At 52.4% G+C, this 26,894-nt stretch overlaps 3 protein-coding genes across 4 annotated transcripts; all 3 read right to left on the reverse strand.

Annotated features, from left to right (window-relative positions):
• Window positions 1–2,613: 2,613 nt before the first annotated feature.
• Window positions 2,614–5,315, reverse strand: CALHM2 (calcium homeostasis modulator family member 2). 2 transcript variants are annotated; one of them, XR_011047991.1, is made up of 3 exons: window positions 4,654–5,315; window positions 4,003–4,569; window positions 2,614–3,130 (listed from the first exon to the last, which is right to left on the reverse strand). XR_011047991.1 is itself a non-coding variant. In XM_068398685.1 (2 exons), the coding sequence occupies exons 1-2, from the start codon at window positions 5,194–5,196 to the stop codon at window positions 4,153–4,155; spliced, it is 960 nt and encodes a 319-aa protein (XP_068254786.1). In that variant the 5' UTR covers window positions 5,197–5,315; the 3' UTR covers window positions 2,614–4,152. The 2 variants fall into 2 exon arrangements, 1 of the variants encoding a protein (XP_068254786.1); XM_068398685.1 differs by having other exon boundaries at window positions 2,614–4,569.
• Window positions 5,316–10,955: 5,640 nt separating this feature from the next.
• On the reverse strand, window positions 10,956–13,299 carry CALHM1 (calcium homeostasis modulator 1). Its single transcript, XM_068399938.1, has 2 exons — window positions 12,751–13,299; window positions 10,956–11,423 (listed from the first exon to the last, which is right to left on the reverse strand). Exons 1-2 carry the CDS (start codon window positions 13,297–13,299, stop codon window positions 10,956–10,958), a joined length of 1,017 nt encoding a protein of 338 aa, XP_068256039.1.
• A 5,799-nt stretch (window positions 13,300–19,098) lies between these two features.
• CALHM3 (calcium homeostasis modulator 3) lies at window positions 19,099–21,977 on the reverse strand. The gene is made up of 3 exons (XM_068397450.1): window positions 21,691–21,977; window positions 20,533–20,788; window positions 19,099–19,560 (listed from the first exon to the last, which is right to left on the reverse strand). Exons 1-3 carry the CDS (start codon window positions 21,975–21,977, stop codon window positions 19,099–19,101), a joined length of 1,005 nt encoding a protein of 334 aa, XP_068253551.1.
• Between the last annotated feature and the right edge of the window lie 4,917 nt (window positions 21,978–26,894).

Raw genomic sequence — 26,894 nt, forward strand, 5'->3', positions numbered from 1 at the left:
TTCCTCTTGTCCTATCACTGTGCACCACTAAGAGGAGTCTAGTTCCACATTTTTTACACTCTTGTGTCAGGTATTTTTAAACATGGATAAGATCTACCTTGAGCCTTCTCCTTAGGCTGAGCAGCCCCAGCTCTCTCAGCCTCTCCTTGTATGATGGATGCTCCAATCCCATCATTGTTTTCCTATCCCTCTGCTGGACTCACTCCAGTAAGCCTGTATCCCTCCTGTACTGGAGAACTGAGTACTGGGGACATCACCCCAGCTGTCTCACCACTGCAGAGGGGAAGGGTGGCCTCCCTCAACCTGCTGGTAATGCTCTTCCTAATGCAGCCCAGAATGCTCTTGGCCTCTTCAGCAGAAAGGGCATATGCCTTTAAAGCCCACAGCGTCCAGTTATGATGGATCCCATGATCACAGCCATCTCTCGTAACAATTGCCAGTGATTGACGACAGAAAGAATTAGTGATTTTCACTAGTGGTTGTCTCTTAAGAGAAATCAATGAATTCAAAGAAATAAGTGTTTTTCTGTGCTGAAAAAGTTATCCCCATCTCGTCTTCTGCTTGAACAAAGCCAAGTATCTTGGGTACTTAGGTAGGCTGTATTGCTGGTGTTGATGCCTTATGATCCATATTCTTGTAGCTCTCCAGTAAAATGTGGATGTGATCATCCACATGTTTTACAGATGAAGAACTGAAGGCAAGAAGAAAAGCAGGGTATGCAAACAGGTGTGATAATCCAGTGTAGACACTAGTGAGCGGGTGCCCAGCTTTGAAATAGCAGACTTGAAGAGTCTTACTCATTGTAGGTGCTCTGAACTCAAAACCAGACCTCTGCAGGACCCAGCTCTCTGTCTCTGTGAATGCCCAGTGTTAGCAAGGCTGAATGATTGAGCATTTAGTTCATTCCCAAGTCCGCTGGGATCCAGAAGCAAGTCATTTCACTTCTTGCCCCCAGGGGAAGCAGGGTACTGTACTCAGATTTTGCTTAATGCTCTTCTAGAGGAGGAGGCTGCTTGCAACATCCAGTAGCGGCTGTTTCTTTTTTTAAGAACACAGCTGCAACGATGGTGGCTTTTTCTTTTGGATTAATTAGTTACATAATAGGATCCGTAAATAAGCTTTGCAATAGAAACCAAGATCCCTTTGAGGTATTGTTTCTTCTTGACTACTGGGGCTATTATAGTCTCTGCAGTAGTCAGCAGGGAAAATGAAAGACCTGCCTGTAATTCTCCATACTGGAGGAGCCTCGTTTGAACCCATCTTACTTGCTGGGAAGTGTGCCGTAACTGGCAACCCGTAGGCTGCTCTGTGATGTCGTTGTTTTTGGCCTCTGGAAGAAAAGCAGACAGTGTAAGCTTGCAGCCTACATGATCCGGCACACCAGGAAAACAGGCAGCTCAGTATCCCTCTTGGCATTTTAATGAGATGCCTAACCTGGTTGCTTGGGCTGCTGTTAAAAAGCCACATGGTTTAACGTCCCTCACCTCAGCGTTGTCACTGGGGTAGGATGAGCAGCAGGGATATTCGTGAGGGTGCGGATGGGCTATGAGGGTCAGAAGCCCAGGGCTGTGTCAGCAGGGGCTGTGCTCAGGGTGGCAGAGGAAAGGAGGAAAAAAAAATCCGTACAATTGCACACAAATATTTCTGAGCGTGGTGGCTTGCTTCACTCCTTGCTGTCAGCTGACCACTCAAACATGCCTCTCCAACAAAAGGGAGGGAAAATGGACAAGCTGGACAAGCTCCTAGCCCATGCCAGCATGTGGGAAGTGGCTGGGGTTAATGGAGAAGGGAGCTAAACAGAGCAAAAGCTGTTTTGTGCTCATGTTTTATTCTTGGGATAAACAAATCCATTCCCAAGCATTACATGTCTTGCCCCTTTCCTTCAAAGGAGGGGGAGGAGAAGGAACTGGAGTGGAGGTGGTTCAAAGAAACAACTAGGACTATCAAGGAGAGAGACAAGGGAAGTCAAGGAATAAGAGGAACAGGCATATGCTCTCACTGCTTTGTTTCAGCAAGTTGCCTTGCATCTGCTGACCCGCATGCGGGGGTGGCATGCGTGTCTGCATGTTCGCACTTGAGGGCCAACAGAAGAAATGCAAATGAACTCTCATTTCAAGTTAATGCAATTTCATTTAACTTGCATCTGATCATTCCTGCAGATTAGTTGATGGTGGGGCTGGGAGCTAAGCCTTCCCACAAATGCAAGGCAAATCCATAGAGAAGCTGAACAAGGATCCTGGGGTGCCTCACCTATTAAGCAGTGTACCTGCCTCTTTATGTAAGGGAATACCCTTCAGCTTTTTCTTGCAAGGGGACATATTTGTAAAAAGGTTTCTAAATGAGTTTTCTTTCCTTTGCTGCAATTGTGTATCTTGACATACAATATCTATGCTACTCATTGCAAGAAGAATTAAAAAGCAGTGCTAGTAACTTCTAATATGTGGTAATAGTTCAAAACTTTGCATCCTGGGGTCATCTGAATATGAGAGGATCTGAATGTTTAATAGAAAGGAAAGATAAGTTCCCAGTGCTTGGGTTCAAAGAGAATGTTAAAATATGCCTTTAGTGCCCCCTTGAAGAAAACTCAGAAGGCAATGAAAAATAACTCTCATTTAATAATTTATTTCAAATCTCCTTGTGTGTAAGCTCCTCTGAGTTCTGTGGGATTGAGTCATTTTTTGAACACTTTAAGGCTTTTCGGTAAACGGCATAGTGTAAAAGGAAGTTGTACCTATAAAGAACAGTACAAGTAGGAAGAACATACTTCATTTTCCTGCCAACTCTTGAAACAGTGTTGGGTACGTAGGGCTGACCCTCAGAGATAAGGTGCCAGAAGAGCAGCCTTGAAGCCATAGTCAGCACAGCATCATGGTGAGGGCAGTAATTTTACACCTTTCTGGCTTTGCTTCCTGAGAGTATGGCCAAGTCCATAGAAGAGACCCGCTGCTGCAGGGACCATTTAAGGCAGTGGAAAGAGTTCAAGAAAGCTTAGTGGTAGAAGTGTAGGAAGGGGGCTGCTCCCCGCATGCCGTTCGTACTATCCCGCGTCACTGCGGGGCTGCAGTCCCACCGCCGCAGATGGGTGCATGTAATGTGGTCTTTTGGCTGGCAACTTTCTTGCCCCCTTTCCCTGGAAGAGAGATGCTCCATTAATACATCTAACTAACTATAATTATATAGTATATACACTATATATATGTGTGTATATATGCATATATGTAAATTAACTCTGGTTGTGGTCTTGCTGCAACTCGCAACCCAAACAAGCGGAATTCTCATCTGATGGTTGGATGAGAAACGCAATAAGCCGCATACAGTGGTGTGGCTCACTGTGGGTGCTGCTTCCTCTGAGGCGCCACCTCGCCCGAAAGCTATTCTGCTGATGGTGTCGTCTTCTGGGTTTATAAACTCATGGTTGTGAGCCTTTGGGCTCATTAGAAATTGCCAGGCACTTCAGTAAGAACAAAGGGAGTTTGGTGTCCTACCCAAATTTCAACCTGATAATTAGAGAGTGTCTTTCTGAATACCAGGAATATTGGTGATTCCTCCTGCCTTAGTCTCTCAGTTATTCGGTGTGCTGCTCTATTACTGACCCACTCCTTCCTAGGTGCTGTTGCATCCCCCTTGCCACAGGAATTTACCCACTGCTTCCCTCTTTTCTGAGCGCTGTAAAGTCTGTAAAGTGCTCTGGGACCTGCCTGCTTAACAGGCACTGCACAACTGCGTAAGGAGATACTGATGTCAATAAAACAAGTAGGTGTGCAGGGTGGCTGGGGCTAACCCTGCTGTGGGGGAGAGGAGTGGGACTGCAGGAGTCACAGTTAGAAATGTCATGCCCACCTCTCGCTCCGTGAGGTTTCTGCTGGTGCATTAGACGGCAGGGTGCACTGGCAGCCTGGAGGTAAGGTGTGTGTCTACTCTTTGCTCCCCTCGCCTATCTGGGTGCAGTGGAGAGATGGTTGTCTCCAAAAGAGGGGTTCCCCAGCTCAGTGTATTGCTTACCAGTCTCTACCTTGAGGCTGTTGATCCCTATTTCCCGCTGAGAGAAGTAATCCTGCTGGGAGGAATACTCCCAGTGAATCCCTCAGCCTTGCATTGACACTGATAGGCCTGCCAGGTGGTCTGGGGAGCCGCTCCCAGCACCTGTCTGTCTTAGGAAGCCAAAAAGAGCATTTCGTGGCCTTCTGGGCTTGGCCCATTCCCTTCCACCCCTTTGGCCCATTTGTGGAGCCGGCTGTAGAGGGGGAAGCCCTTGTTCTCCCGGTAGATGTAGACGCCCGTGATGGCATTCCACTGGGGGCTTGGCTGGACGCCCTCCACTGGGAACTCCTGCACCAGCTCCTTCTCCTCCTTGTCCAGTGCCACGAAGCCGAAAAAGTGCTTTACGTTGTTGGCCGCCAGGATCCTGGAATGGACCTCGGCTGTACGTCGGAAGAGCTTGTCCTCGTTGGAGCGGTACTGGGCCCAGTAAGCCTCCTGCCGGTAGCTCAGCGGCGAGCAGCAGTGCTTCAGGCACTTGGTGAGGAAAACCAGGACCGCGACGACGCCGATGAGCAGCCAGCCGAAGAGCTGAGAGAGAAGAGAGAGGCTGCGTTAGGACAGGGCAAGGTGGTCTTACCCACTCTTGTGTGGCTTTCTCCCTGGCGTGCCTACCTGGGACTCATATCTCAGCCTCCGCGTCACATCGTCCCTGAACTTGGTGAGGTTTGCCGGCACATCTTTACAGGGGAACCTGGCCAGCACATCGGCCCCATACTCGGCTGGGAACTTGTCAAGGGAGGACGGCCTGACAAACTCACTGAGGGCGCAGATGTAAGCCTCCCCGCGCAGCAGCGAGATGACTGACCAGGTGACGGGCGCCACGGCTGCCCGGCCCATGATGGAGCCGAAGAGGAGGAAGGTGGCGGCAGCAGAGAAGTTCTTGGTGCCGCGCTTGTGGCACTCGGCCACCAGGTTCCAGGTGTGGTTGTTCCAAATGACGCCGATGAGGAAGAGGGCCAGGGCCGGGACGCCGATGGCAGCCAGCCCGTAGATGTAGTTGCGGGCTGGGGAGCAGGGGCAGTTGAAGGCGACGACGGAGAAGAGCTCCTCACTGCCCACCGTGCCCAGGGCTACCAAACCGTTGAAGATCATCACGTCTTTGCTCTTGAAGAACAAAGAGAGGAAGCGGAAGTTCTCGGCGATGAGGGCGGCCATCTTGTCCCAGTGGTGAGAGGAGGCACGTACTGCAGTGGAGGGCCGTGCTGGCCCACCTCCCAGCACCAAGTGACACACCGATGCGGGGTGAAATGGCCTCGGGCTAGCTGGAGTGCAAAGGGCTGCTCCAGGAGCACACCACCTTCACTGCTGTCCCCTCCTCCTGCCTGGCGTCCCAGCCTCTGGAGCTGTTTGCTGATACCAGGGATACTTCAAAAGGAGCTGAAGAGGGATTCAGCCTAAGCAACGTGTGAAACCTCAGTCATTTCAGTTTCCGACTAAGCTCTCCAAAAGCATCTGCAGCAAAGATTACCAATAGGACAGCTGTTTCTGCCCCTGTCATTTGCACATTTGTCGTCTTTCCTTCTCTTTGGCTTTAGTCACCTTCTGCAGAGGCAATTACTGTCAGCATCGCTGGTGGACACTCGATGATCTCCCAAGCCTGCAACGAGGGAGGACGCTGCGTTACTGGGGAAACTGGACCAGGGCACTGGTGTTGGGCTGCGTCCCCAGCCCAGCCACTGACTCACGCTAGCCCAGGCACACATGGCATATACGTGCTGGTGCTGCATTCCCTTGCAAGTGCTGTGGGTTTTACCTCCCTCTTTAGACCTGATGAGTTTTCATTTAGTAATAGGCAAAGGTATGTCAGGGAGGCAGCGAGAGGTGCTGTGAGATAGCCCAGCAGGTTTGGGGGCAGGGAGATGGAGAGGACCAGGCAGGAGCAGCCTCTGCTGAGAGGGGCGAGGGGATGCTCAGGGGCTTTTGCTACCTGCAAGAGAAGTTACTTCCTGGGAAGTTGAAGCTTACCTTGATGACCCAGGATACAAACACCAAATGCTGATAGAGCTGGGTCAGCAATTACATAGGAGTTTTTGCAAGGATTAGGTGTGGCAGGGTGATCTCCTCCTCTCCCACAGCTGGTTGACATAACTGTACTTGCCGTCCTGGCCCACAGTCCTGGCTCAGCCTCTAACTGCCGGCCTGAAATTGAGCCCCTTGACCAGCACACCTTGGTGCCAGAGATTCACTTCACTGCCCTTTGCCTGGGCAGCTTCCTCCAGCCCCTTCTCCCAGTACAACACTGGCTATACTGGGATGCCCGCCCCACCGGCGGGGCTGGCCGTGGGCTGCATGGACTGCAGGCAGTCAGGACCAAGCAGGGAAAGCACATGCCCAGATATTTTTGAAGGAGAGGGAAATAATTGAGTGTATCCATGCCCTCTGCAGTGATGCTCATTCCCCCATGCCACTTCCAAGCTGTATTTAATTAATTTCTTAGTTGACTTTCCATCTGTGCTGCATCCCCACAGGGTCTCATCTCGGGAAGCCCCAAGCACCTCGCTAGCTCCGGGAGCCCTCACCCACGTGACAAAACCCTCTGGCCTCAGGGGAACTGCTGTCACCGGGGTTTGCTGGAGACAGGAAGGACCTGGGTGCCCTACTAACCGTCTCTGGCAGCTTGCACAGGGCTGGTGGCATCAGTGCACATCCGGGGCTGCGGGGGAGCCCTGACCCACAGCAGGGCTGTCCCAAAATCTGCCCCAATGCCAGCATCTCCCAGCAAGGCTTCCCTGGGCCAGCCCCAGCTCCGGGGAAAAGGCTATGGGGATGTTTGTGCAGAGGAGACAGACACCTTAATCCTTATGGTTTCTTACACAAGGCTTGTTCATTCACTGTGCTTTAAATCACTCCTGTGCTTCAATTCATCTGCTGCCCCACCAAATCCTGTTTTACCCCCTTCCTCCATGGGGCAGTGGAGGGAAAAGGGGGCAGAAATTTGGCCTCGGTTCCCTGCTATGTCTAGCCCGTGGCAATCCCTTTAAAGTCATGCTGTGATGTTGCTGAGTTCAAACACAAACAGCCCTTAATGTCTTCCTGCATCTTCCCAGTTTTCCATATGCAGAACTCCCTTGGCAAAGGAGACAGACCAGCAGAAAGCTGCAGCCACGTCATGGGGAGCCAGGCCCCCAGCTCCGGCTGCCCCGCTTTGTGGTACCCCACGTTTGCAGCCAGATGCTAAACCTGCAAACTTGTTCTAGCGCGTGGGGTTCAAAACCCTGTTATTACAGTTACCAGCAACTAGCCCTTACAAACAAGGCCCCGTGACTGTCCTGACAGTGTCTGGCAACTGGCAAAGCAAAAATAAGAGGAGCTGGTGAAAGGGAATATGCCAATTTGGGGGGGGGGTGGTGGTTACCTGTCCTCTGCTTGGGGGTTATGGTGCCTGTCTGGGAGAGAGAGGGGGGGGTAGGAGGGGAGGGGAGAAGTTGTTTGCAGCAGATCATTTTTTAGCAGCCTCTGTGAAAGTATTTCCCTGAAACATGCATGAAAGCAAGAAAAAATGAAGTTACTTACTTGAAAAGTTGTTGAAACCAGTTCTGGAGCCTTCTCAGCTCCTCGTGTGGTTTTTGCTTCAGCTGCGGGGCTTCCCGGCAGCGCGCGGGGCTGCGCAGAAGTGGGGATGCGGCTGAGGCCGGGCTGGTGGGCGAAGCGAAAGCTGATGAAAACAGCGTTAAGAGTTTGGCAGCTTCCTTTTTCAGTCTGCAACGTGCCCTCGGCTGTTGGCTTTTGGGAGGAGGGAGGAGGTTGTTCTTGGGCCCTGTGCTTGGGTGGGGCGAAGAGCAGACGCTCGGATTCTGCTGGGTGCAGGGCTGAGCTTGTGCCTTTAAAAAGAAAAAAAAAAAGGACAGGAAAAGCTGAGAGTGAGTCACTGGAAAAAGCACATTGTCCTTTTTCAGACCCGTGATGCAGCTGTGCAAAGGCTGGCTGGGACGGCCCAGGGTTTGCCTGGAGGACGGGAGCGATGGGGCGCCTTGCTGGGGTACAAAGGGGTAACGCTGGAGCCCCCAGCCTGGGGGTGGATGCAGCCCCCATGGTCCCCAGGGGATGCGGTCATGCTGGTGGGACCCAGCTCAACCGAGGGTGGTACCCGAGCTGTGCAGGAGCCCGGAGTCACCCTAAGCAGGCGGGGGCAGCGTGGGAGAAGCCCTTGGTCCCACACGAAGGGGGAAACTGCTGTTTTTGCGTATGGGAGTTGGCTGAGCCAGCGGGGAAGACACCAGCCTGGCTGGGCTTCGGGAGAAGCAGGAACCCGCCATCAGGAGCTCTGCGGGGCGGCCAGATTTCGCTTCCCACTGCCCGGGACCGAGCAGTGAGGCTGCTGTGGGGGATGGTGGGGGCTGAGCGGGGCTGGGGGAGCCATGCATGTGGGGCTGGGTGCAGCCTGTGATTTGGCGATTGTGGTGCATTCCTGCCTGGCTGGGCTTTTCCACTCGCTGCTTCCTTTGCGGAGAGATGCCTGCAAGGCAGCCGAGTGCGCCTCACTTTCTCTTGCGTTGCTCCCTCCTCTCAGCTGTCTGTCCCTCGGCTCCAGCTCCTGCCCAGCCTGTTGCAGAGGCTGGAGGCCCTCGTCCTCCTTCCCCAGCATGCTTGTTGCGTGTCCCCGGGGTTACGTGCATCGCTCCCCAGAGGATGTCTTTAGCACAGGCAAATCTTCAGCAACACCCATGTTCCCCTCTGCTGCAAGCAAAGCCAAGTTCAGCCCAGCGCTGGCAGTTCAGCCGGGGTTTTTGGACTGAGCCCTCCTTCTTACCCTCAGATCTGGGGTCCCTGGGCCGGTTTTTGCAGCTCCCAGGCGTCTGGGTGTGGTGCACCCCTTGGCACTCCCACACCTCTGTGCCAGCCTGGGGCTGGCTCCCCTCCTGCCTGGTGCCTGCCAGCTCGGCTGGGGGCCCCAGGGCTCTCTCCACGCTCGAGGCGCTGCTGCTAACTGGGTTCAGCACTGGGACCACTGCCCAGCTTAAATCCCAGGGGCAATGTTGGGTTCCCTAGAGATGAGTCTCCTCCCAAAGGCAATGAAAGATATCCCCAAAATCCAGGAAAGAGAGGACGCCCTGCCTGCTCTGCAGGGGCTCTCTGCGACTGCTGAAATTGCTGGGGGGCAGAGCTCTGATCCTAAAAATGTAAATTAAAAGTGCAAAAGCTTCTCTTTGCAAATACACGCTCTTTTTTCGGTATCTTAATGGCTCTGCCATGGAGCCCACCAGCCCTCTGCATGCTGCTCGCCATTGTGAGGACTCTGCGCCTTTCTCGGTGAGCCACTAACAGTGCTGAACTGCAAATAATAGGAGTGGAAACCGCCTTTATCTTTTAATCTCCTTTGCTTTGTAAATCAGGTTTTGTGCCTATTAATTTCTGGGCAGGTGCCTTAATTAAAGTTTGGGGCGTGAAGACTAATGATAAATCTGTGTCACGCTCCTTTCTCCTGGGAGTCAGCCAGATTCAGCCTGCCCTTGACTATGGGCTTGGTAAGGCTCTCACAGCACCTCGGAGAATTTCCTCATCATTTTGGTCCTTTGTTCTTCTCTCCCCAAAGCCTCTGTGGAGTTACACATTGATAATTAAGGTTTATGCAAACGACAGTCACCTCAGTTACCAGCCAGCTGTAGTAAGTTGAACAAGAACGCGGCAGCAGAAATTTCAAGGAGATGAGCATTTCAGGAGGGACGCGGCAGGGGTAAAACTTGTCTCTCAGAGGGGGTTTTCCTTCTGTGTATTGGTAATCAAATCAGGGCCACCGGGGAACGCTGCGATTTCCATAGCCACTTCGAGGGCCTGCATCCCGTCATCCTCAGTTTCTATGGAAATGGGCAGCCACCTGGTATTTCGTAGGGTCGGCAGTGCCTCCCCAGCTTCTCCAGGGCTGATGTGCCGCTGGCTACTGTGCACCAGCAAAACGCCCTGACTCGCTTGGCCTCAGCACCCCAGACTTGACCCAGGGCCCCCCCAGTCCTTTTCATTGCATTCAAATAAAGAAACATCAACAGCTTTTGTAAATAGCTTTTATAAATCCTTGTGCCTGAGCACAGAGCTGGAACCGTAAGCCTGAATTATTTGACTCCTTAAACAAACACCTAGGCCAGTTTTTTAATATCAGTCTTTGTGTCAGGGAGGAATCCAGTAAAATAGCAAGAACAAACTGTCCTACAGCAAATGCATGTCAGGGAGTTGGCCTGGCCCCCACCCTCTGTGCTGCTGGGCAATAGCCACTCTCCTTGTCTAGGCACCGCTTCCAGGAGCATCTCTGTGGGCTCCTCATTGAATAGTACCTGTGACACCGAACCACACTGTTCCTGTCACGTGTAATGCAATATGGGATGCCCCCTCACTATCTTGTTGCTTGGGTCAAATTTATTTTAAAACTTTTCTTGGCCTGGAAGTGTCTGTGGGCATGTGGTGTGTGGAGGGATAATGGGGAGACTTCTTGGGGTTTCACAGCTTGGCATGAGAAAGGGGCACTCCCAGCTTGTTTCCCCACCAGAGGATTTTTAATACTGCCTTAACCCGCGTGTGCTGCCCAGTGCTGAGCACATGGTAAAAAAGGAAGTTTTGCACATCTTGTAGTGTCTGCCTTGGCATCTGCCACAACACAAACCTGGTGCTTGGTGGTGTGGGACACACGGCACGCCCGTCTGACTGTGCATTGCACCCTTCAGCATCTCTGGGGCTTGTCCGTCATGGCCTCGGATAGCTGCCCCGCTCAGCACAAATCTTGCCTGAATTACCAGTGCTGTAGGATTGGATGAGGGAGCAGATGGGATCGCACCATCACTGCCGAGCCCTTTGGGTGCCAACCCCGCTGCAGCCCCCATGGCACAGGCCCTTGCCCCTGCCCAGCTCGGACTCCCACCTTCCTGCCCTCTCTGCAGCCCCTCTCCCAAAAGCGCAGTTCTGCTGCTGTGTAGCCCCGTGACCCCTCACACCCGGCTGTAGTAGGCAGCCGTCTCCCTTCGGGGCACGGGGGTGTACGTGGGGGGCTGCCTTTCCCCTGCCCAGCCGTTGCCTCTGGGGAGGGCAGGCGGGTGGAGGCGCAGCGGTGGCTTGCATCTGTGCCAGCTCTTCAGGGCTGTGTTCATGGTGCCCTGGTCAGTGATGCCCAAGAGCTTCTCGGCGGCTTCCCCCGGATCTGCAGGGGTTTTCCTGGGCGGGTGGCAATGAGCGGCTGCCAGGTCTGTGCTCATGCCCTCGAAGAACTGCTGGATGCAGACCTTGGCAAAGCTCCTGGCGTGCTCCGCACACGTCTCATCAAACAGCTTGCGCTCGATGTCAATGTAGTGGGACCAGTACCTGCTCTTCAGGAAGGCAGCTTGGGTGAAGCAGGGCCGGAGGGATCTGACCAAGAAAGCCAGCGTGGTCATCAGCAGCACAAAGCACCATCCCAGAGCCTGCAGGGATGAGGGGGGAACCAGACCCATTACAGGCAGGCAGAGCATGTGCCCGGAATTTCCCACCAGCGGGCAGGAGCCCCCCTTCCCGGGCTCTGCTTTGGGCTACTTGACATTGGCTGCATTTACATTGCAAAGCTGGATGAAGAGACCCTACGTACCCTGTCAGTTCATCTGCACTTTTGTTCGGTGCATCCACATAGGCAGCAACTCTCCACTTCTCACCTTGTATGGCATCAGCAGGCAGTGACCATAAATAACACCAGACTGAATCCTGCACCCAGCTCTCAGTCCTGCCTCTGATACCACCATGCCTCACCTGAGTCTGGGATAGTCTGTGTCCTCTGACTCGCAGCTCATGTCATTCCAGATACTCCCCAAGTTTATGCAGCTCTCTAACCCTTTTCCCAAGCTGTTGGATTTAGTAATGTCTGTTGTGGGTGAGCAGTGGCGACAGGCTCCCACGTTAATGGGATTTGACAGGAAGGGTGAGATGAGGGCAGATCCAGGACCGGTCTGTCTTGTTAACCATCGGTCTCAGCTCAGGCTGCCACTGGGCTGTGCAGGCAGAGCTCAGGAGGGTGAACCCCGCTCTAAATGCAGCCCCCCTAATCTGCTTTATGTCTTTGGAGAAGTCCCCGTGCCTCTTTTTCTCTTAAATCAGGGACAATAATTCCTGTCTGCCCTAAGGAGGTTAGGGAGAGGAGCTACTTTTAAACAGGAGTACCTGAGTGACCGGTGTAGGTCAGGCCATCCTGCCTCCAGTGTGGCCAGAAGCAGAAGGCTTGAGAGGAATTAGGCACAGGACAAGTGGTTAGTGGCAACTCTTCATTTGTGGTTCCCTGGGATGGTTAATAAACACTGGCTGTTTCCGTGCAAGTGGCAGAGGCAAGTGGCATAGACGGTTATCAGCCCATTGCTTGCACATGTTATAATAAGCAGCAAGAGCAACCGTGGGTAACCGGTGGGTTACGGGAGGGGGTAACAGCCCACCAGCCACCGAGTGACATCCACATCAGCCCCTTCTGAACTTGCTCTAGGTAAATCTCTGCTAACAGCTTGGCCGTGTATTGTTGCCCTGCAGCCCCAGGCTGCCCAGGCAGAAGCAGAGACTGAATTATCAGGACGACCTACAGCTTCAGTCTCTGCACCACACTGGAGGCTTAACTCTCCGGAGCTGAGTCTGAACAACTTGTACCCCTGCAAAATCACCACTCTCTCCTCCTGCAGCTTGATTTCAACAAGGAGATTCCCTCGAGGGAAGAGCTAAGGCTGGCAGTGCCTGACCACAAGCCACCAGCGAGGTCACAGCCATGATGCTTCTTACCTGCGAGATGCAGCGCAGGTACCTGACGGCTACTTCATTGGCAATGAGCTCCTGTCCATCGTAGATCTCCTTGCAGGGGATGCGGGCGAGGACCCGCTTCTTCTCCCCTTGGGAAAGACTGGAGTGGCTGGCATTGCCCAGAGTCTCCACAGGCACCAAGGTGCAGAAGGCACAGGTGATGCACTTGCCATCCAGCAGCGTCACCGAGACCCAGACTACCGGGGCGATCATGGCTCTCTGCGCCATGGAGCAGAACATATAGCGCAGGACAGCTGGGTCCTTCCCTCGCTGGCCCCGGGGTCGCCTCCACTCCTCTGCCAGCATGGAGATGTTGTTGTTAAGCACGAAGCCCAGCAGGAACAAGATGAGGGGGGGCACCAGGAGGATGCCCAGCCCATAGGCCAGGTTGTAGCGTGGCAGGCATGGGCAGTTGAAATCAAAGGCTGAGTACATCTGGGCGCTGGCAAGGGCCATGATCCCGCAGATGCCATTCATGAAGGACTCCTGGTTGGACTGGAGGAACTGGAAGATCATCCGAAACTTGTCCATCTTCCCTTGATGTGATTCCTCCCTGCACCGGGGTCCAAGCTGTGGCTTCAGTTTACTTCATTCTTTCAGCCTCCCTCTTCAAAGATGGGCATCAACAAGTCTCTGTGCAGTTCATTGATTCATTCACGCACTCTTAACAGCCCCAATATTTAAAGCAGAAAATGAATACCTTTTTTCCTGCTGATTTTGCTGCTTGCAAAAGTTCAGAGTTTGCTTCCTCCTGCTCTTCTTTGGGACTGAGGGACCTGGATTGTTTCTGGTTTGCTAACCCTGGCTTCATTCTTCTCCACATCCCCATTCCTACAGTCTCCTGGTCACCAGTCCCCTTGGCTGGAGGGTACAGGTGTTACCGTGGCTGTGCCCTCCCCAGAGCAATCTGTGCCCTGGGCAGAAATGGGAGTTGGCTGGTCGGCCTCTGTGAACCTGTTTGCAAATGCAGGAGGTGGGTGCTCCTCCCAGAACGGGATGCCCCACCTCTGCAGTGCCGGCACACATGGAAAAGCGGGATGCCAGAGCTTCCCCCCTCCCTCCATGTCTGCATCACATCAGCAGCATCTAATGCAAGCGCCTCACAGGTCCGCCAGCCCCCTGGTCTGTACCTGCTTCTGCTTCACTGGGAAATGCCTTTTCTCTGTTTTATTCTGCAGAGGGAAGGGAAGAGAAAAAGAAAGGCAGAGGAAGGTGGGATAAAGCTCTTGGTGCTCTGGGATGTTGTATTGGTACTGCCCAGGTCTGTTATGGGCTCCCCTCCACCCTGCAAATGTCCTCGTTTCAGCCAGACTTACAAGACGACACTTGTAGCACCTTGGTTTTCCTAGCCCTGTGCCCTTGGGGCTTGCTAAAATATCCTTCAAACCCTGGCTCGCATAGCCTGGAGACATCCAGAGGCACATGGTGCTTTTCCTGGCTTTAGGGCTGGAGAAAAACAGGCAGAGAAAGGAGAGAGGGCTGCAGGGACAGGGGCGCAGAGGATGTACCCCACTCTGCAGGTGGGTCCTGCCGAGAGCATCCAAGCCCTGGGTCCCTCTGCTTGCTCAGGAAGAGCTCCCTGCCCAGCAGAGCTCTGATATTCATGTTTTTCCCTGAGATTTCTTCTTTGTCACCCACTTTCAGTGAGCATTTCTGAAGGGCTTGAGTGCACTTTGCTCTGAACAGCAGCTTTTCCTGAGAGACAGAGGCTGAACAATTTTCTTGCAGCTGCCCTTTGTGGGTATAATCCCAGCCACTTAATAAATTTGGGATGTGCAGGAGTACAAGAAGGATGTGTAATCCTGCCAGTGACCTCCCTGGCCCAAGGGCAGCCACTGTTCCCTGAGGAACCATGTTTTCCAGAGGTACCAGACGTCCTGCAGGCAAGGACAGTGCAGAACCCTTCCTGCCCGTCAGGCCAGCAGGTATCAGCGGCCCCGGGGTCTGAGGGTGCAGTGGAGTTGTCACTCCTCTGAAGATCACTCAGATCCTGCCGGGAAGGGCAGAGCAAAGACTACTTGAGCCAGCAATGTGCATCCATTTAGCAGGAGAGGCTGGGGCTGGGATTTGGCCATATGCCTTGACCTGAGGCTAAGGTGTCTAAGGGCATGTTTCCCACGCAACCAGTGCATGGTGCAGGGAGGACTGAGCAAGCCGGCTGCTGGGCTGGCTGGTCTGTACAGCACGGGATTGCTGACAGTTTAGCCATGCCACTTTACCTCGGCTTGTTAATTCAGTAGCAACACCAAGTCGTCTGGACTCGAGCGGACCTGAATACCTGCATTGCTCTTCCCACTCTGTGCACCATGAGCAGCCTAGGCAGAGCCAGCTCAGGTCTCTGGTGGATGTGTCCTGGATGTTGATGCAGGAGTGCAAAGCTTCCCCATCACTTCCATCCCTCTCCCCTTTCACAAGGGCATAGCTCAATTCAGCTCACTGCTGTCAGTTCTGCAGACCTGGGGGCTTTCTGGTGCAGAGATCCTGTGCGCATTTGCCAGCACAAAGCCAACCAGACAGACTCCTCCCCAGCTTGCCAGAACTGAGACATGCACTGATAAGATGTGATAGCTGTGGTTGAGCCAGGCTTAGGTCCTACAGCACAAACCAAAAAGAAGTGGATTGTGTTGTTGCTCTCCTGCATCTATATTCCCAGTTCACAAAGCAGCTTTGACACACTAGGATGCTCCCCCAAGCTGGCCAAAAGATGGGGTGGTATTGGGACTACAAGTGGCCCTAAAACAGCTTGTTGCAGTATCGACTACCTGCAAGGTGTTCAGTCCCTCTGGTCCAGGTATGACCCATGCTGTTGGTGTGGGTATCAAGATACATGTGACTGTCTGGGTACCAGCACGGCTGCATTGGTGGCTGTGAGACACATCGCCAAAGCAAGTTGTACATAGGTGGGTGTCACGCGGGAGATACTTTTCGCCAAGGTTTTGCAGTGTGTCAGTACAAAGGTAGGAAGCCAAACCAGGTGTTTTGACCATTAGTCAGCGCTGCAGTTTCTGACATCTCCCTCCACACCAGCCCTGGGGCTCGGTTGATAATGCCAAGTCCACCCTGAGATGCGACCACAGAGATGAGCAGAAAGCACGTGGGTAATACCTGGGCAGTCTTAGCTCTGCCTGCTGTGGACAGGTTAATTGCATGATCTCATCAAACAGGAAGAGATTTGGCTGCATGAATATAGATGAGGCTTACTGTATGGCTATCTAAGAGCTCAGGCTGGCTTCCCTTTTCACCTGGCGAGTGGCTTTTTGAAGGGCAGTTCACATCAAAGCCAGCATGAATCAGCCTTGTAAAAAGCAGAGAGCTTTTTGATCTCCAGGAAAACTCTGCCTTGCATTAAACATGAATGAGGGGTCTGAGCTTGCTTGGTGTACAGCACTGGCAGTTCTCGTTGAGGCCAACAATAAGTCGGTGGGATTCAAAACAGAGCCCATAAAGCCAAAGCCTGGGTCTTTCTTTCCATGTTGCTTTGTTAGGGAGGACCTTGTTTTGGGGAGCTTGCCAGCAGAACACTCACTCCAACCTATATGCAAGAGAAGGCAGAGCGAGTGATTCCTCCCACAATCCTGCCTGCTCACACTTTGGAAACCAGCTCCTGGGAGAGGTGGTACATACCCATACTTTCCAGGGTGGGGTCCTGCACCTGGATGCCAAGACAGACACTAAGCCAGGGAGTGGGAAGGGCTTTCTGTGTCCTAGTCAATGTAGGATATAGAGAGGAGGGGCAGGAAAACGGCCACAATTCCCATCAGGAGAGTTTGTGAAGAGACTGGGGAAGTTGTCTTTGCAGTCAGCCCTGCTGTTTCATGGGCTCTTGGCAGGTGAGGATCCCTGAGTGTGTCAGACATCTCCATAGGTCAGGCATCAGACCAGCCCTGAGAGGCAAAGAGCTGCTGAAGATTGTGAACGACCCTCTCTGCTCCCACTGTCACAGGAGAGTGCACACTCCTAGCAGAGCTGGTGGGAGGGACCTCTGGAGATTGTCTGGTCCAACCCCCCTGCTCAAAGCATGCTCATGGACACATCTAATTGTGTTGTGAATATCTCCATGGATGGAGGTGTCACAGTCTCTCTGGGCAGCCTGTTCCATCACCCTCAAAGTAAATGTTTTCTTCTGTTTAAATGGAGTTTCCTGCATTTTGGGTTTATGCCTGTTGCCTCTTGCCCCGTCATGGGGTGCCACGTACCATTTACCACCATGGAGAAGAGTTCTTCTCTGGCTTCAAAGGGGACACAGCACAGGACTCAGGGAAGCTGGGAGGGATGAACACCCATGGCCCCATCCAACTGGAGCTACCCTGTGACCAGACTGACCCTCCCAGCAGCACGTGAGCCTTTGTAGACCTGCAAAAATCTATACCAGGACCCTTAAATCCTCTGGTTTTCTCCCTCCTGATACAGATAACAAAGCTGTTCCTCTTCCCCTTTTTTGCATTTCATGTTTTGTGGCCACTCTGGGATGACTTAAAACCTGAGAACATGGAAAGCAGCATGCAAAGGGGCGCTGCAGACCTCTGCTCTGAGCTGGTTAGGAAAACAGCCGATTTGACTAGCGTGGAGCGGTGAGTCCGAACCGAGTCTCAGCCTGAGGTTTGTGACATCGTGTCTGATAAAATTAAATGAGAGACAATATTCAAAGTGTGATGCTGGTTTCAAAGGAGAGCTCAGAAGCTCCCTGGACCTAAATAGCTCCTGGTGGGAAGACCGCTGTGTTATTCCCAACCAGCACAGGCCACAGCTGACTTTGTGCCCTCTCTGAGCACGTCCAGGGGAGCTCAGAGTTTCAGCCAGAGCTGATTTTGTTAGGCAAATAAGAAAAGCTCTGCAGCCCATCCCTCTGCACCCTGCAGCTCCCACCGGGCCTTGGGTGGCAGAGGGGTGCATCTGCCCATGGGTGGGCTGTTATTTGGCCTCCCTGGGTTTTGCTAACGTCCTGGGGAGGAGATGACCCACCTCCCAGCAGCTCAACAAGTTAATTTGGGGGATTAATACGTGTTTTCAATTTGACCCCTCATTTTGGATGTAGTCACAAGGTGGTGGTAGGTTTCTTTGCCCCTTTTCCACCCTCTTCTTTCCTCCTGGAGGCCCTGCTTGCCCCATCTATCCACACACAGTCAAGGAGACGTTTCTTCTTCACCTCCACTCCTCATAGCCCCTCCACCTTGCACCCCGCACTCTCAGGCACAAAGTGGGCATCAGCGTGAGCCTCAGCCTGGAGGAATAGATGCGTCTGTACTGGGTTAATTTGCAGTAAAGAGTTTAATGCATCTGAGCAGCAATGCTGGACAGAAATACCAGTCAAACTGGTACCATCTACAACAGGGGCTGGAAAAAGGCAGGTAAGAAAGTAATGAGCATTAGAGGCTCAGAGATAAGGTTACATTCAAACAGTTTTGAAACTAAAGATGGAAAGGAAATACCCCACTGGGTGATGCAAGGATGATCCTCTGGGTAGATCGGTTTGTACTAAAATCTAGCAGGAGAGTGTTTTAAAATCTGTGTTCAGACTTCCCAAGCAGAGTCAGCGTGTCCTTTCCGTGGCTCGGTGTCGGTGCTTACAGCAGCCATGTGAACCCCAGCACAGTCCTGTGGCTCTGGATATGTAAAGCAAAGCCTCTATCTCCTTTTCCTTCCACAAATCCAACCCAATCAGGGACACTTATCCAGAGGTGTCTTCAATTAAATTTGTGCTGCTGCATGAATTTCAGTGTGTGGCCGTATTTTGTTTTGAAAATGCATGGAAGTATTGACGGATTGTTAGAGGGAGGCTGAACAGTTTGGCAGCTGGGCTGGGGGCAGCCAGAGCTCTCAGCAGATGGGAAGACATAGGAGGTGGTTTTGCCTTTTTGAGTAAACATGTTGGTGTGGTACTAAAAGAGTTGCCAATTAAATTTCCCCAGTGTCAGCACTGCCAACTCTCTGAACCGGATTTCACTGAAATGCGCAGGAGCTCCTCATACCTCTGTGAAGCTGCTGCTCTGCTTGGTTTGCGTACGCAGCCAGATGTTGCTGCCTTGGTTAAATCCTTCCTCGAGCCAGAGGGTTTTATCACAGCTGTACGGAGCTGCAAACTCTTTAATATGACAAAAGTGCTATGCAGAGCCCTTGGATGAGAAATATCATTAACAGTGACTGAGTCTGGGACCTTTGGATCTCCAGAGCTAGTTCATTTTGGAGGTTTTGCTGGCATGCCCTGGAGCGGAGCCTTTGGGGTTGGGGTTTTGGAAGAAGATGTGAGCACCACTGTCATCTACCCACTGGCCCTTGCTTTGTGCAGAGGTTTGGCAGTGCCCATTCAGTGTCTGCAGGACAAAGACCCCCTTACACGTAAGTGTGCCGGGGAAGTTTGGACTGGGTACTGGGGCTGTCTGCCCAGGGCGGAGGGGATGTTTCTCGCCCCAGGGGATGCCTCTGGGTCACCTGGCTGACATCCAGGGGAGGTTTGTCACAGTACCACATTTTCAGAAGTTTGTTCACCTGGTCCTGATCTGTGATGCCCTGAAGAAGATCTTCCTCTCCTTCAGCCCCCTCTCCCTCCCTAGGCAAGTTGAAGCTGTGCAGTTTGATCTCTTGCCGCATGCTTTTGAAGAAGTGGAGGATGCATTTGTGAGCAAAGAGGCGGCTGTGCTCACAGCAGGTTTCCTCAAAAATCTTTTGCTCGATGTCAATGTAGTTGCTCCAGTGACGTGCCTGCAGTAGGGTGGCCTGGTTGAAGCAAGGTCTGAGCCAGCGGGTGAGGAAAGCTGCTACAATAAGGATCAACAAAATACTCCAGCCGAGTGCCTGGGTGATAAGAAATAAGCAGTGGAACAGGAGCAAGACAGGCACAAGGACAGGCACAAGCTGTTTGCCTGTATCACCAAGACAGGGAATTTGTGTGGCTGGAGGGGAGATGTGGCATATCTAGACCCCCATCCTTGATCTGTCCCTGAAGTCCAGCACCCCCAAACTGCACTCAGAGGGTCGGTATAATCTCCTCCCAGTGAATACAGGACACCTATCTGTGCATCAATAGTTCAGTAGGATAACTGTTTGCAAAGTTAGCCTGGAGCATCCAGGCATTTGCTTTGAGCACGGGAGTGCCTCAGGGAAAGGAGACTTCAGTGCTCTCCTTCAGTGCTCACTTATTCCAGTGAGACCTTCATCTGCCACCTACACCGGCTCCAGGGCCCAGGAGTCCCGGCAGAAGGGTGAAGACAGCCCAGACTACATGCATCTCCCTTTGGTCAGAAGGAAGGGCTTGTTTTCAATGCCCTCCCACTGGTCCTCATCCCTGACCTGGCACTCCTGTACCAAGAGCAAGGGCCGGCCAGGGCTCCACTCCCCATCATGTCCTGTTCTGTTGCTCCTGAGCAAGCTGCTTTTGTCTGTCTCAGCTTACACTGTCCTTAAAACAGCAGGTCCTATCTGTGAGATTAGCAGTTAGAAAGGTCTCCTGATGCTGAACAGGGCCTTAGGAGACATCTATACTCCTTGCAACCTGCTTTTTATTATCTCGGGTTAGAAGTTGCTGGTTCTTCTAGAAACAAAGTTCTGTTAATGAAACCATCCTTTACTTCCTTCCCTTTCCCTACCCGTGTGACTCTGGAGATTATCACTGAGGGTAGCAACATTTCGGGGCATAAAGAAGCAAAGAGCAGTCTTACTCCCAGCCTGACCATGGTGAAGCTATGACAAGTCAAGGAAGAGCAGGAGCAGATGACGCGTCCCCCAGGCACCTCACCGACACGGGGGGCTCCGCCGGCAGTGACCTACCTGGGACCAGCAGCGCAGGTACCTGGACACTGCCTTGCGGGAAGTGTTGTTCCTCATGAGCTCGTCGTCCTTGCAGGGCACCTTGGCCAGCAGCTGCTGCACCTGTACTGGGCTGGTGTTGGCAAAGCCCACAAATTTCTCAGGATCCACGGAGCCGCTGAAAGCGCAGATCAGGCATTTGCCATCCAGGAGGGTGACTACGATCCAGACAATAGGGGCAACCATGGCTCGCTGTATGATGGAGGAACACATGTACCTGGGGCAGGAGAGGGAGAAGTGAGTGGGTAAATGCTTGGAGCTTTCTCCTCATCCAGAGCCTTGAGGGATGCAGGCTGCCCTATGCCAAGCAGCCCTCTCGTAGCCAGGGAGCTGACTCCCAGGACTGTCCCCAGCATTGCTCCAGCTACTGTCTCTCTGGGATCTCTTTGTTGGTGCTGCCTCCCGTGCCAGCGCGCGGCAGTGCTCTGCGTGCTGCCTGCATTCTGTGCAGTGCATCGTCCTCTCATTATGCGCTTGCCCCAGCTGTATACTTACATCTCCCATGGAGAAATCCTGTCAGCTCTACCTTGTCTTCTTCATTCACTCTTTCCTCATTAGCTCAGTTTCTACCTGGAAAATCACTTTTCCCTGCAGCCTTTCTTGCCCCACTCTGTGCCAACCTGTGCACTGGGTAAAACATTGTGTGTAACAGATTGAATGTGATCCTCCTCTCCCTTCCACCAGTGTAAGTCAGTAAAAACTCAACTGATGGGAGGGAAACCGCAAGGCTGTCCATAAAGAATGACTGTAATGGAAATGCCACTCTTTCTGCACATTTAAGTGGAAATGCCTCATCGTTTTGCACATGTAAGCTTCAGGAGAAACCCTGCGTGTGCGCAGCAGGGCAGGCGGCAACATGGGTTCCCAGGGTGGCAGCATAAATCCAGCCATTGGTGTTGAGGCGCTCCTGCCCTCCTTTCCTGGGACGGGATGAGGTTCTGCCTTAATTTCTGCCCTTGTAAATGCATTTACCATGCCCCTGCCCCTCCAGACTGGTGGGGAAAGGTCTCGGGAGCTGAGCTGAGAGGAAAATTTATTGCCAGGAGAATGAAAGCTATGGAGGTGAGACAGCTAAGCGGGAGGTGAAAGGAGGAACGCCGCTCCCAGTGCGAACCCCACCTGACGACAGCTAGGTCCTTCTTTCTGCGCCCCTGCGGTCGCCTCCACTCCTCCAACATCACCAGGGACTGTCTGTTGAGGATGAGGCCACAGAGGAAGAGGGTGACGGGGGGTACAAACATGATCCCCAAGCCATATGCCATGTTGTACTGGGGCAGACAGGGACAGCTGAAGTCAAAGCAGGTATACATCTTTACGCTAGCCAGGGCTAACAGCCCACAGATCCCATTCATTACAGATTCCGAGTTGGACTGGAAGTACTGGAAGATCATCCGGAAACGGTCCATCGTGGTCTTTTGGCCAGAGGTGCTCCTCCTGGGAAATCCCTGGGCTGCCTGACACAGCCTGTCTCCCTTCGCTCCCCCTTCTGCTGCTGCAGGGCAGGGGATGCAGCTCAGCCTGCGGTCAGCCGGGGCAGGAGGATGGGGATGAAAGAGAGCTGCTGTGGCAGGGGAAAACCCTGTGCTGGGGCTTCCCCACCGGCACACAGCTTTCACAGGTCCGTCTCTCACCCAATGCTTATCTTCCAGGGCAGTTGGTAGCTTTTCTAGGTGAGCAGATGGATACAGCCTCCGGCAGCTGTTTTTTCCACCTGTTTTTCATTTTCAGGGCTGTCCCACGTGCCAACCAGCGACAGCCTCCAGGAGTGCTGGGTCGCTCCCTCCCGGAGATGCTAACTCTCAATGGAGAGCCATCAGTGGACGCCTGTGAGCTTCTCTCTCTGCTGATTGAGGGCTGCTGAGCAATTCATCGGCCGGGAGAAACAAGGCGAGCCAAATGAGCTCATCTGTGTTCCTGCTGCCGCCCCATTTCTTTTCAGTGAAGCAAGTCCCCAGCCCTGAGCGGGCCAGGGGGATGGCAGGGAGCACACGCCTGGCTCCGAGCATGCCACGTCACTGCAAGCTCAGATTTCCCTATGAAAATGGGCTGAAAAGACCAACCCCCCAGTCAGGAGGCTGTGAGAATCGATAGCTTTCAAAGCCTGCAACGGTGCTTTGGGGCAAAGGCTGCTCTTGGCTACTCAACGTCCACGTACCATGATGTTTGTACCATACCTGCATCCATGCCCAAGGCCCTTGCCCTGGGGTTCCTTCTTGCTCCCTGTCAGAGGCCATGGTGCAATCAGAGCAGCTGGCTCTTTTGTCCACAGGACTGGATTGTGATCCTCTGTCCATTTTAAATACCCCAGAGGCAATTCCTCTTTTCCTCTCAAAAGTTTGTTTTACAGATAAATACAGCTCATTGCCACACAAGGAAGCTCAGTTTTTTTCTGATGTATTCAAGATCATTTTCCTCTCCCCATCTTTCATCTGAAAACATTTTCAGGTTTCTTCTCAGCTCAGGTTTCCACACACGTTTGGGAAAGGGGAAAAAAATGGTGTTACATTTACCTATTTTGTTATAAAGGAGAGGAACCATCTCCACCGAAGTACACTTGCTGCCACCACAGAGGTTTCTGCCTGTGCTGGCTCCCATTGCAGGGCTGGCTGCCTAGATGGGATCGTGCCAAAAGGAAGCAGCAGGACAGGGTACCTATAGCTGCTCACAGGCACACACAGCGAGTGTGCGACACACAGACTCACAGGGCCACAATGTCATCTCCTCCGCTCTAAACAGCAACTCGCACAATTACTCTAATGAAATACAATTGCACCAACCATAATACTTGTGTTCTCCTTTACCTGCAAGCGGAAATGGCTGTTAATGTTCATCCATCAGCAATAAAAGCCTGTGGTTAATCAGCTAATGTTTCGATTTTGCCATTATAGGACATCAGGACCCCTCTATTTTGCTGTTATAGGGCATCAGGACCCCTGGCTGAACTCCACAGGTGATTTTTAGCCAGGGTGCAGCCTGTCTCGGTTCCCAGCTGCTTTAATGCTCTTTGGGTTTCTCATTTAACAGCTTACATTTATGTGCTGACTCAGGTTCAGAAAGTGTTGTTGGTAAGAACAATTACTTTAGAGAAATCATTTTGCCTTTCCAGCTCTCCTGGGCAAAAACATAGTAAAGGCTAAATAGTTTCTCACAGCTCAGGAAAATAAGATGTAAAAAGAGTAGGAAGGATCCTCTGGACAGCACCAGCTACAAGGGAATTTTACTTCTCCCAAATGCAATTGCCTGGCTTTGATGTTAGAGGTCTGTAAAGGATGCCTCAGGAAAGTACTGCACTCTGTTACGATCTGGGATCTCACCAGTAACTCAGAGCTGAGACATGGAGTTGTTGAATCATAGAAGAAAGAGAATATTCCTTAATTTGTGGCAAAAGACATTGGGAGCTTCCTGGGGAGAGAGAGAAAGGACCCTTGAGGTAAGTAAATTGCTAGACGTGGGCAAATGTTCAAAATTATTCTCAAAACTAAGCACATTTGATCACTCAGTTCTTAGGGTGAAACAAAGAGGAAACGCAGACTAAAATAATCTATCTCCTCTCCTCCAGCAAGGGGACCTGCCCCATGTCCCCAGCGGTGCAGTAACTTTCAGAGCCTGCCGCAAGGCTGCCTGCGGCTCCCCGGGGCTGTGGGACAGGGGCACCGTCCTCAGAGGAAGGCAGCTGCTCCTTGGCAGCAAATCTCCAAAACCACACTGGAAGCTGTTGTTTCTCAGTGCTTCTTTTGGACATCCATGTTGGACAACCCTTTGCTTTTGCCTCAGCACTGCAGAACATGGGGAGAGGGATGGGGATGCCCTTCCCCACTCCTTTACGGGAGTAGAGTACCAGCCGTAGGCTTTTTTCCTCGGATGATGGAGAGGGTGGTGGGTACGGGTGTGGGAAACCCTCACCCTAGAGGTGAGAGCCCTTTTGGTGCAGCCCAGCCATCAGTCCCTCTTGCTTTGGGGAAAACGATGATTTCATCACCAAAATGTACATAACTCGTTTAAAATAAGACAAATTCAACGGAGTGGTATGGTCAGCTTTGTGCATGAACCTGTGATGCTGGAGCAGCACTGACGCTGTGCACGCAGCATGCATGCCTTCGGGGTGTGTGCACATCCAGAGCAAGCCCTTATACGTACATTTAGGTGGGGAACAGAGAGCCAGCAGTGCAAGTCCAGTGTGTCTGGGGCTGTGCCCTCGGTCTGTGCCACCAGCTTCACGCTCACTGTTGGGTCGGTCCCCGAAGGATGGAGGCAGGAGCACTGTGTCTGCCAGTAACCCTGCTTGTTCCCTGTCCTCCCCCAAACCCCAGCAATGAGAGAGCTGTTGGGAATATGGGTTGCTTTGTCACACTTTGATGTCCCTTTTCTGTGCTGGGACTGGACCCTCTTTCCCCCAAGAAAGCTGGTGTCCAGGAGTCAACATTTCACCTGTCCCAAAGCTTGCTCTGCAGGAAACAGGCCATTGCCAGGAGCACTTGTCCTGGCAGTGGGGAAAGCCTGCAGGGCTCCGGTGGAAGGGTTCGTAGCCCGCGGCGTGGGACATGATGGGTTACTTCATTAGGAGCCATTTGCAGTTGTTTATAACGTTGACAAATTATTTAATTACCCGGACTGATTTTTTTCTGACCTGAACGTCTGCCTCAGGCAAAATATTTTTAGAAAACTGTTACATGGGTTGGTCAGCTGCTCCTGAGATGATGTAAGGGCACAAAAAGAAAGGACTTCTTTTCCCCCGTTAAAGACAGGGGTTGTGCAATCGATCTGCAAAGGCACAGCAGCTCTGACACCAGCCCCGAGGGCACAGTGGGACGGTCCTGCTCTGAGCTGGTGCTGCAGCTGTGGTTCCCCCACCAGCACCACAGGAGGCTGAGTTATCGCCCAGCTCCTTTTTGTGCCTCTATTGCCAGCTGTAGAGTTACCCTGGGATCAACTGGGAACACAGAACTGGCCCAGCACATTCCCGGACTGCAGGAGACAGCTATGAAATTAATTTAGCTCTGAATGCCGCTTCATTCCTAATTTCTTGGCTCATTAACTGCCACACGTGGATGCCACCTCCAGGGCATGTTTGGTTAAAGTGAGCACTGTATGGCCATGAGGAGTGGGCCCCTCACTTCAAGAAAGACATTGAGGTGCTGGAGCAAGTCCAGAGGAGGGCAACAAAGCTGGTGAAGGGTCTGGAGGGTATGTCCTATGAGGAGCGGCTGAGGGAACTGGGATTGTTTAGCCTGGAGAAAAGGAGGCTGAGGGGAGACCTTATCGCTCTCTGCAGCTACCTGAAAGGAGGTTGTAGTGAGGTGGGGGTCGGTCTCTTCTCGCAGGCAACTAGCAACAGGACTAGAGGACATAGCCTCAAGCTGTGCCCGGGGAGGTTCAGGTTAGACGTTAGGAAAAATTTCTTTACACAAAGGGTTATTAGGCTACCCAGGGAGGTGGTGGAGTCATCATCCCTGGAGGTGTTTAAGAGAAGACTAGATGTGGCAATTAGTGCCAGGTTCTAGTTGACACAGTGGTGTTGAGTCAAAGGTTGGACTCGATGATCCCAGAGGTGTCTTCCAGCTTAGTTGATTCTGTGTTCCTTGCCTCAGTTTCCCTCTGTGGGGGTAAGAGCAGATCCACAGGGACCTCCCCAACGGGTGCTGGGGGAATGAGTAAGTCATTGGTGAAATGCTGTGGCCCTGTGGCATGAGAGCAGCTACGTTCTCGCAGGTCACTGTGGGAGGACCGTGGTCCAGTCTCTCTTTTTGGCACCTCTCAGCTGGTGAATTGGACAACCCCTTCCACCTGACCCTGTTTATTCAGAGGACAAGGGTTAATGCTTTTTCAAGGCTTAGAGGAAATACGTCACCTTGTGTTTCAGTGAAGGCCATTAACACCATAAATCAGCTTTACCACCAACAGTGCCTGCAGACCAATACCTTGTTCCTCTGTAGCTCAGGTGGCCCTGTCGCTAACCCTTGGGCACACAGGTAGACACCCCTGAGAGCCTTTCTATACTTGCAGGTTGCAACTGAGCTTTATTTTCTGTTACCTTTTTCAGACAGTTTGGGGACCAGGCTCTCGCTGGTATCTGAGGACAGCAGAGCAGCGTCATTGCCTTCTTTCTCTGCAAAGCTGGCAGAGGATTTTACCCCTCACTGCCTGGAAATCTTTCAGCATCTTCAATTTATCACAGCAGAAGTCACTGTCTGCAAAAACATGCAGTTAGTTTCAGAAAGTGCAGTTACTTAGAGCAGACTTAGCTGAAAGGAAAAATCACTGAAAGGAAAATCGGCCTGGTTTAGGCCAAACCAGGACACCTTCAATTTCAGCTGCCCATGAAG

Source organism: Nyctibius grandis, chromosome 4 (assembly GCF_013368605.1).
Source record: "Nyctibius grandis isolate bNycGra1 chromosome 4, bNycGra1.pri, whole genome shotgun sequence".
Lineage (NCBI taxonomy): Eukaryota > Metazoa > Chordata > Aves > Nyctibiiformes > Nyctibiidae > Nyctibius > Nyctibius grandis.

Bases quoted from the DNA above. Each gene is read 5' to 3' on its own strand.
- CALHM2 (XM_068398685.1), bottom strand. From the start codon at position 5,196: ATGGCCGCCCTCATCGCCGAGAACTTCCGCTTCCTCTCTTTGTTCTTC. The intron at 4,570-4,653 runs GTAGGCACGCCA...CTTCTCTCTCAG, and splicing joins GGCTGAGATATGAGTCCCAG to CTCTTCGGCTGGCTGCTCAT.
- CALHM1 (XM_068399938.1), bottom strand. From the start codon at position 13,299: ATGGACAAGTTTCGGATGATCTTCCAGTTCCTCCAGTCCAACCAGGAG. The intron at 11,424-12,750 runs GTAAGAAGCATC...TCATCCCTGCAG, and splicing joins ACCTGCGCTGCATCTCGCAG to GCTCTGGGATGGTGCTTTGT.
- CALHM3 (XM_068397450.1), bottom strand. From the start codon at position 21,977: ATGGACCGTTTCCGGATGATCTTCCAGTACTTCCAGTCCAACTCGGAA. The intron at 20,789-21,690 runs GTGGGGTTCGCA...CTCCTGCCCCAG, and splicing joins AAGGACCTAGCTGTCGTCAG to GTACATGTGTTCCTCCATCA. The intron at 19,561-20,532 runs GTAGGTCACTGC...CTTATCACCCAG, and splicing joins ACCTGCGCTGCTGGTCCCAG to GCACTCGGCTGGAGTATTTT.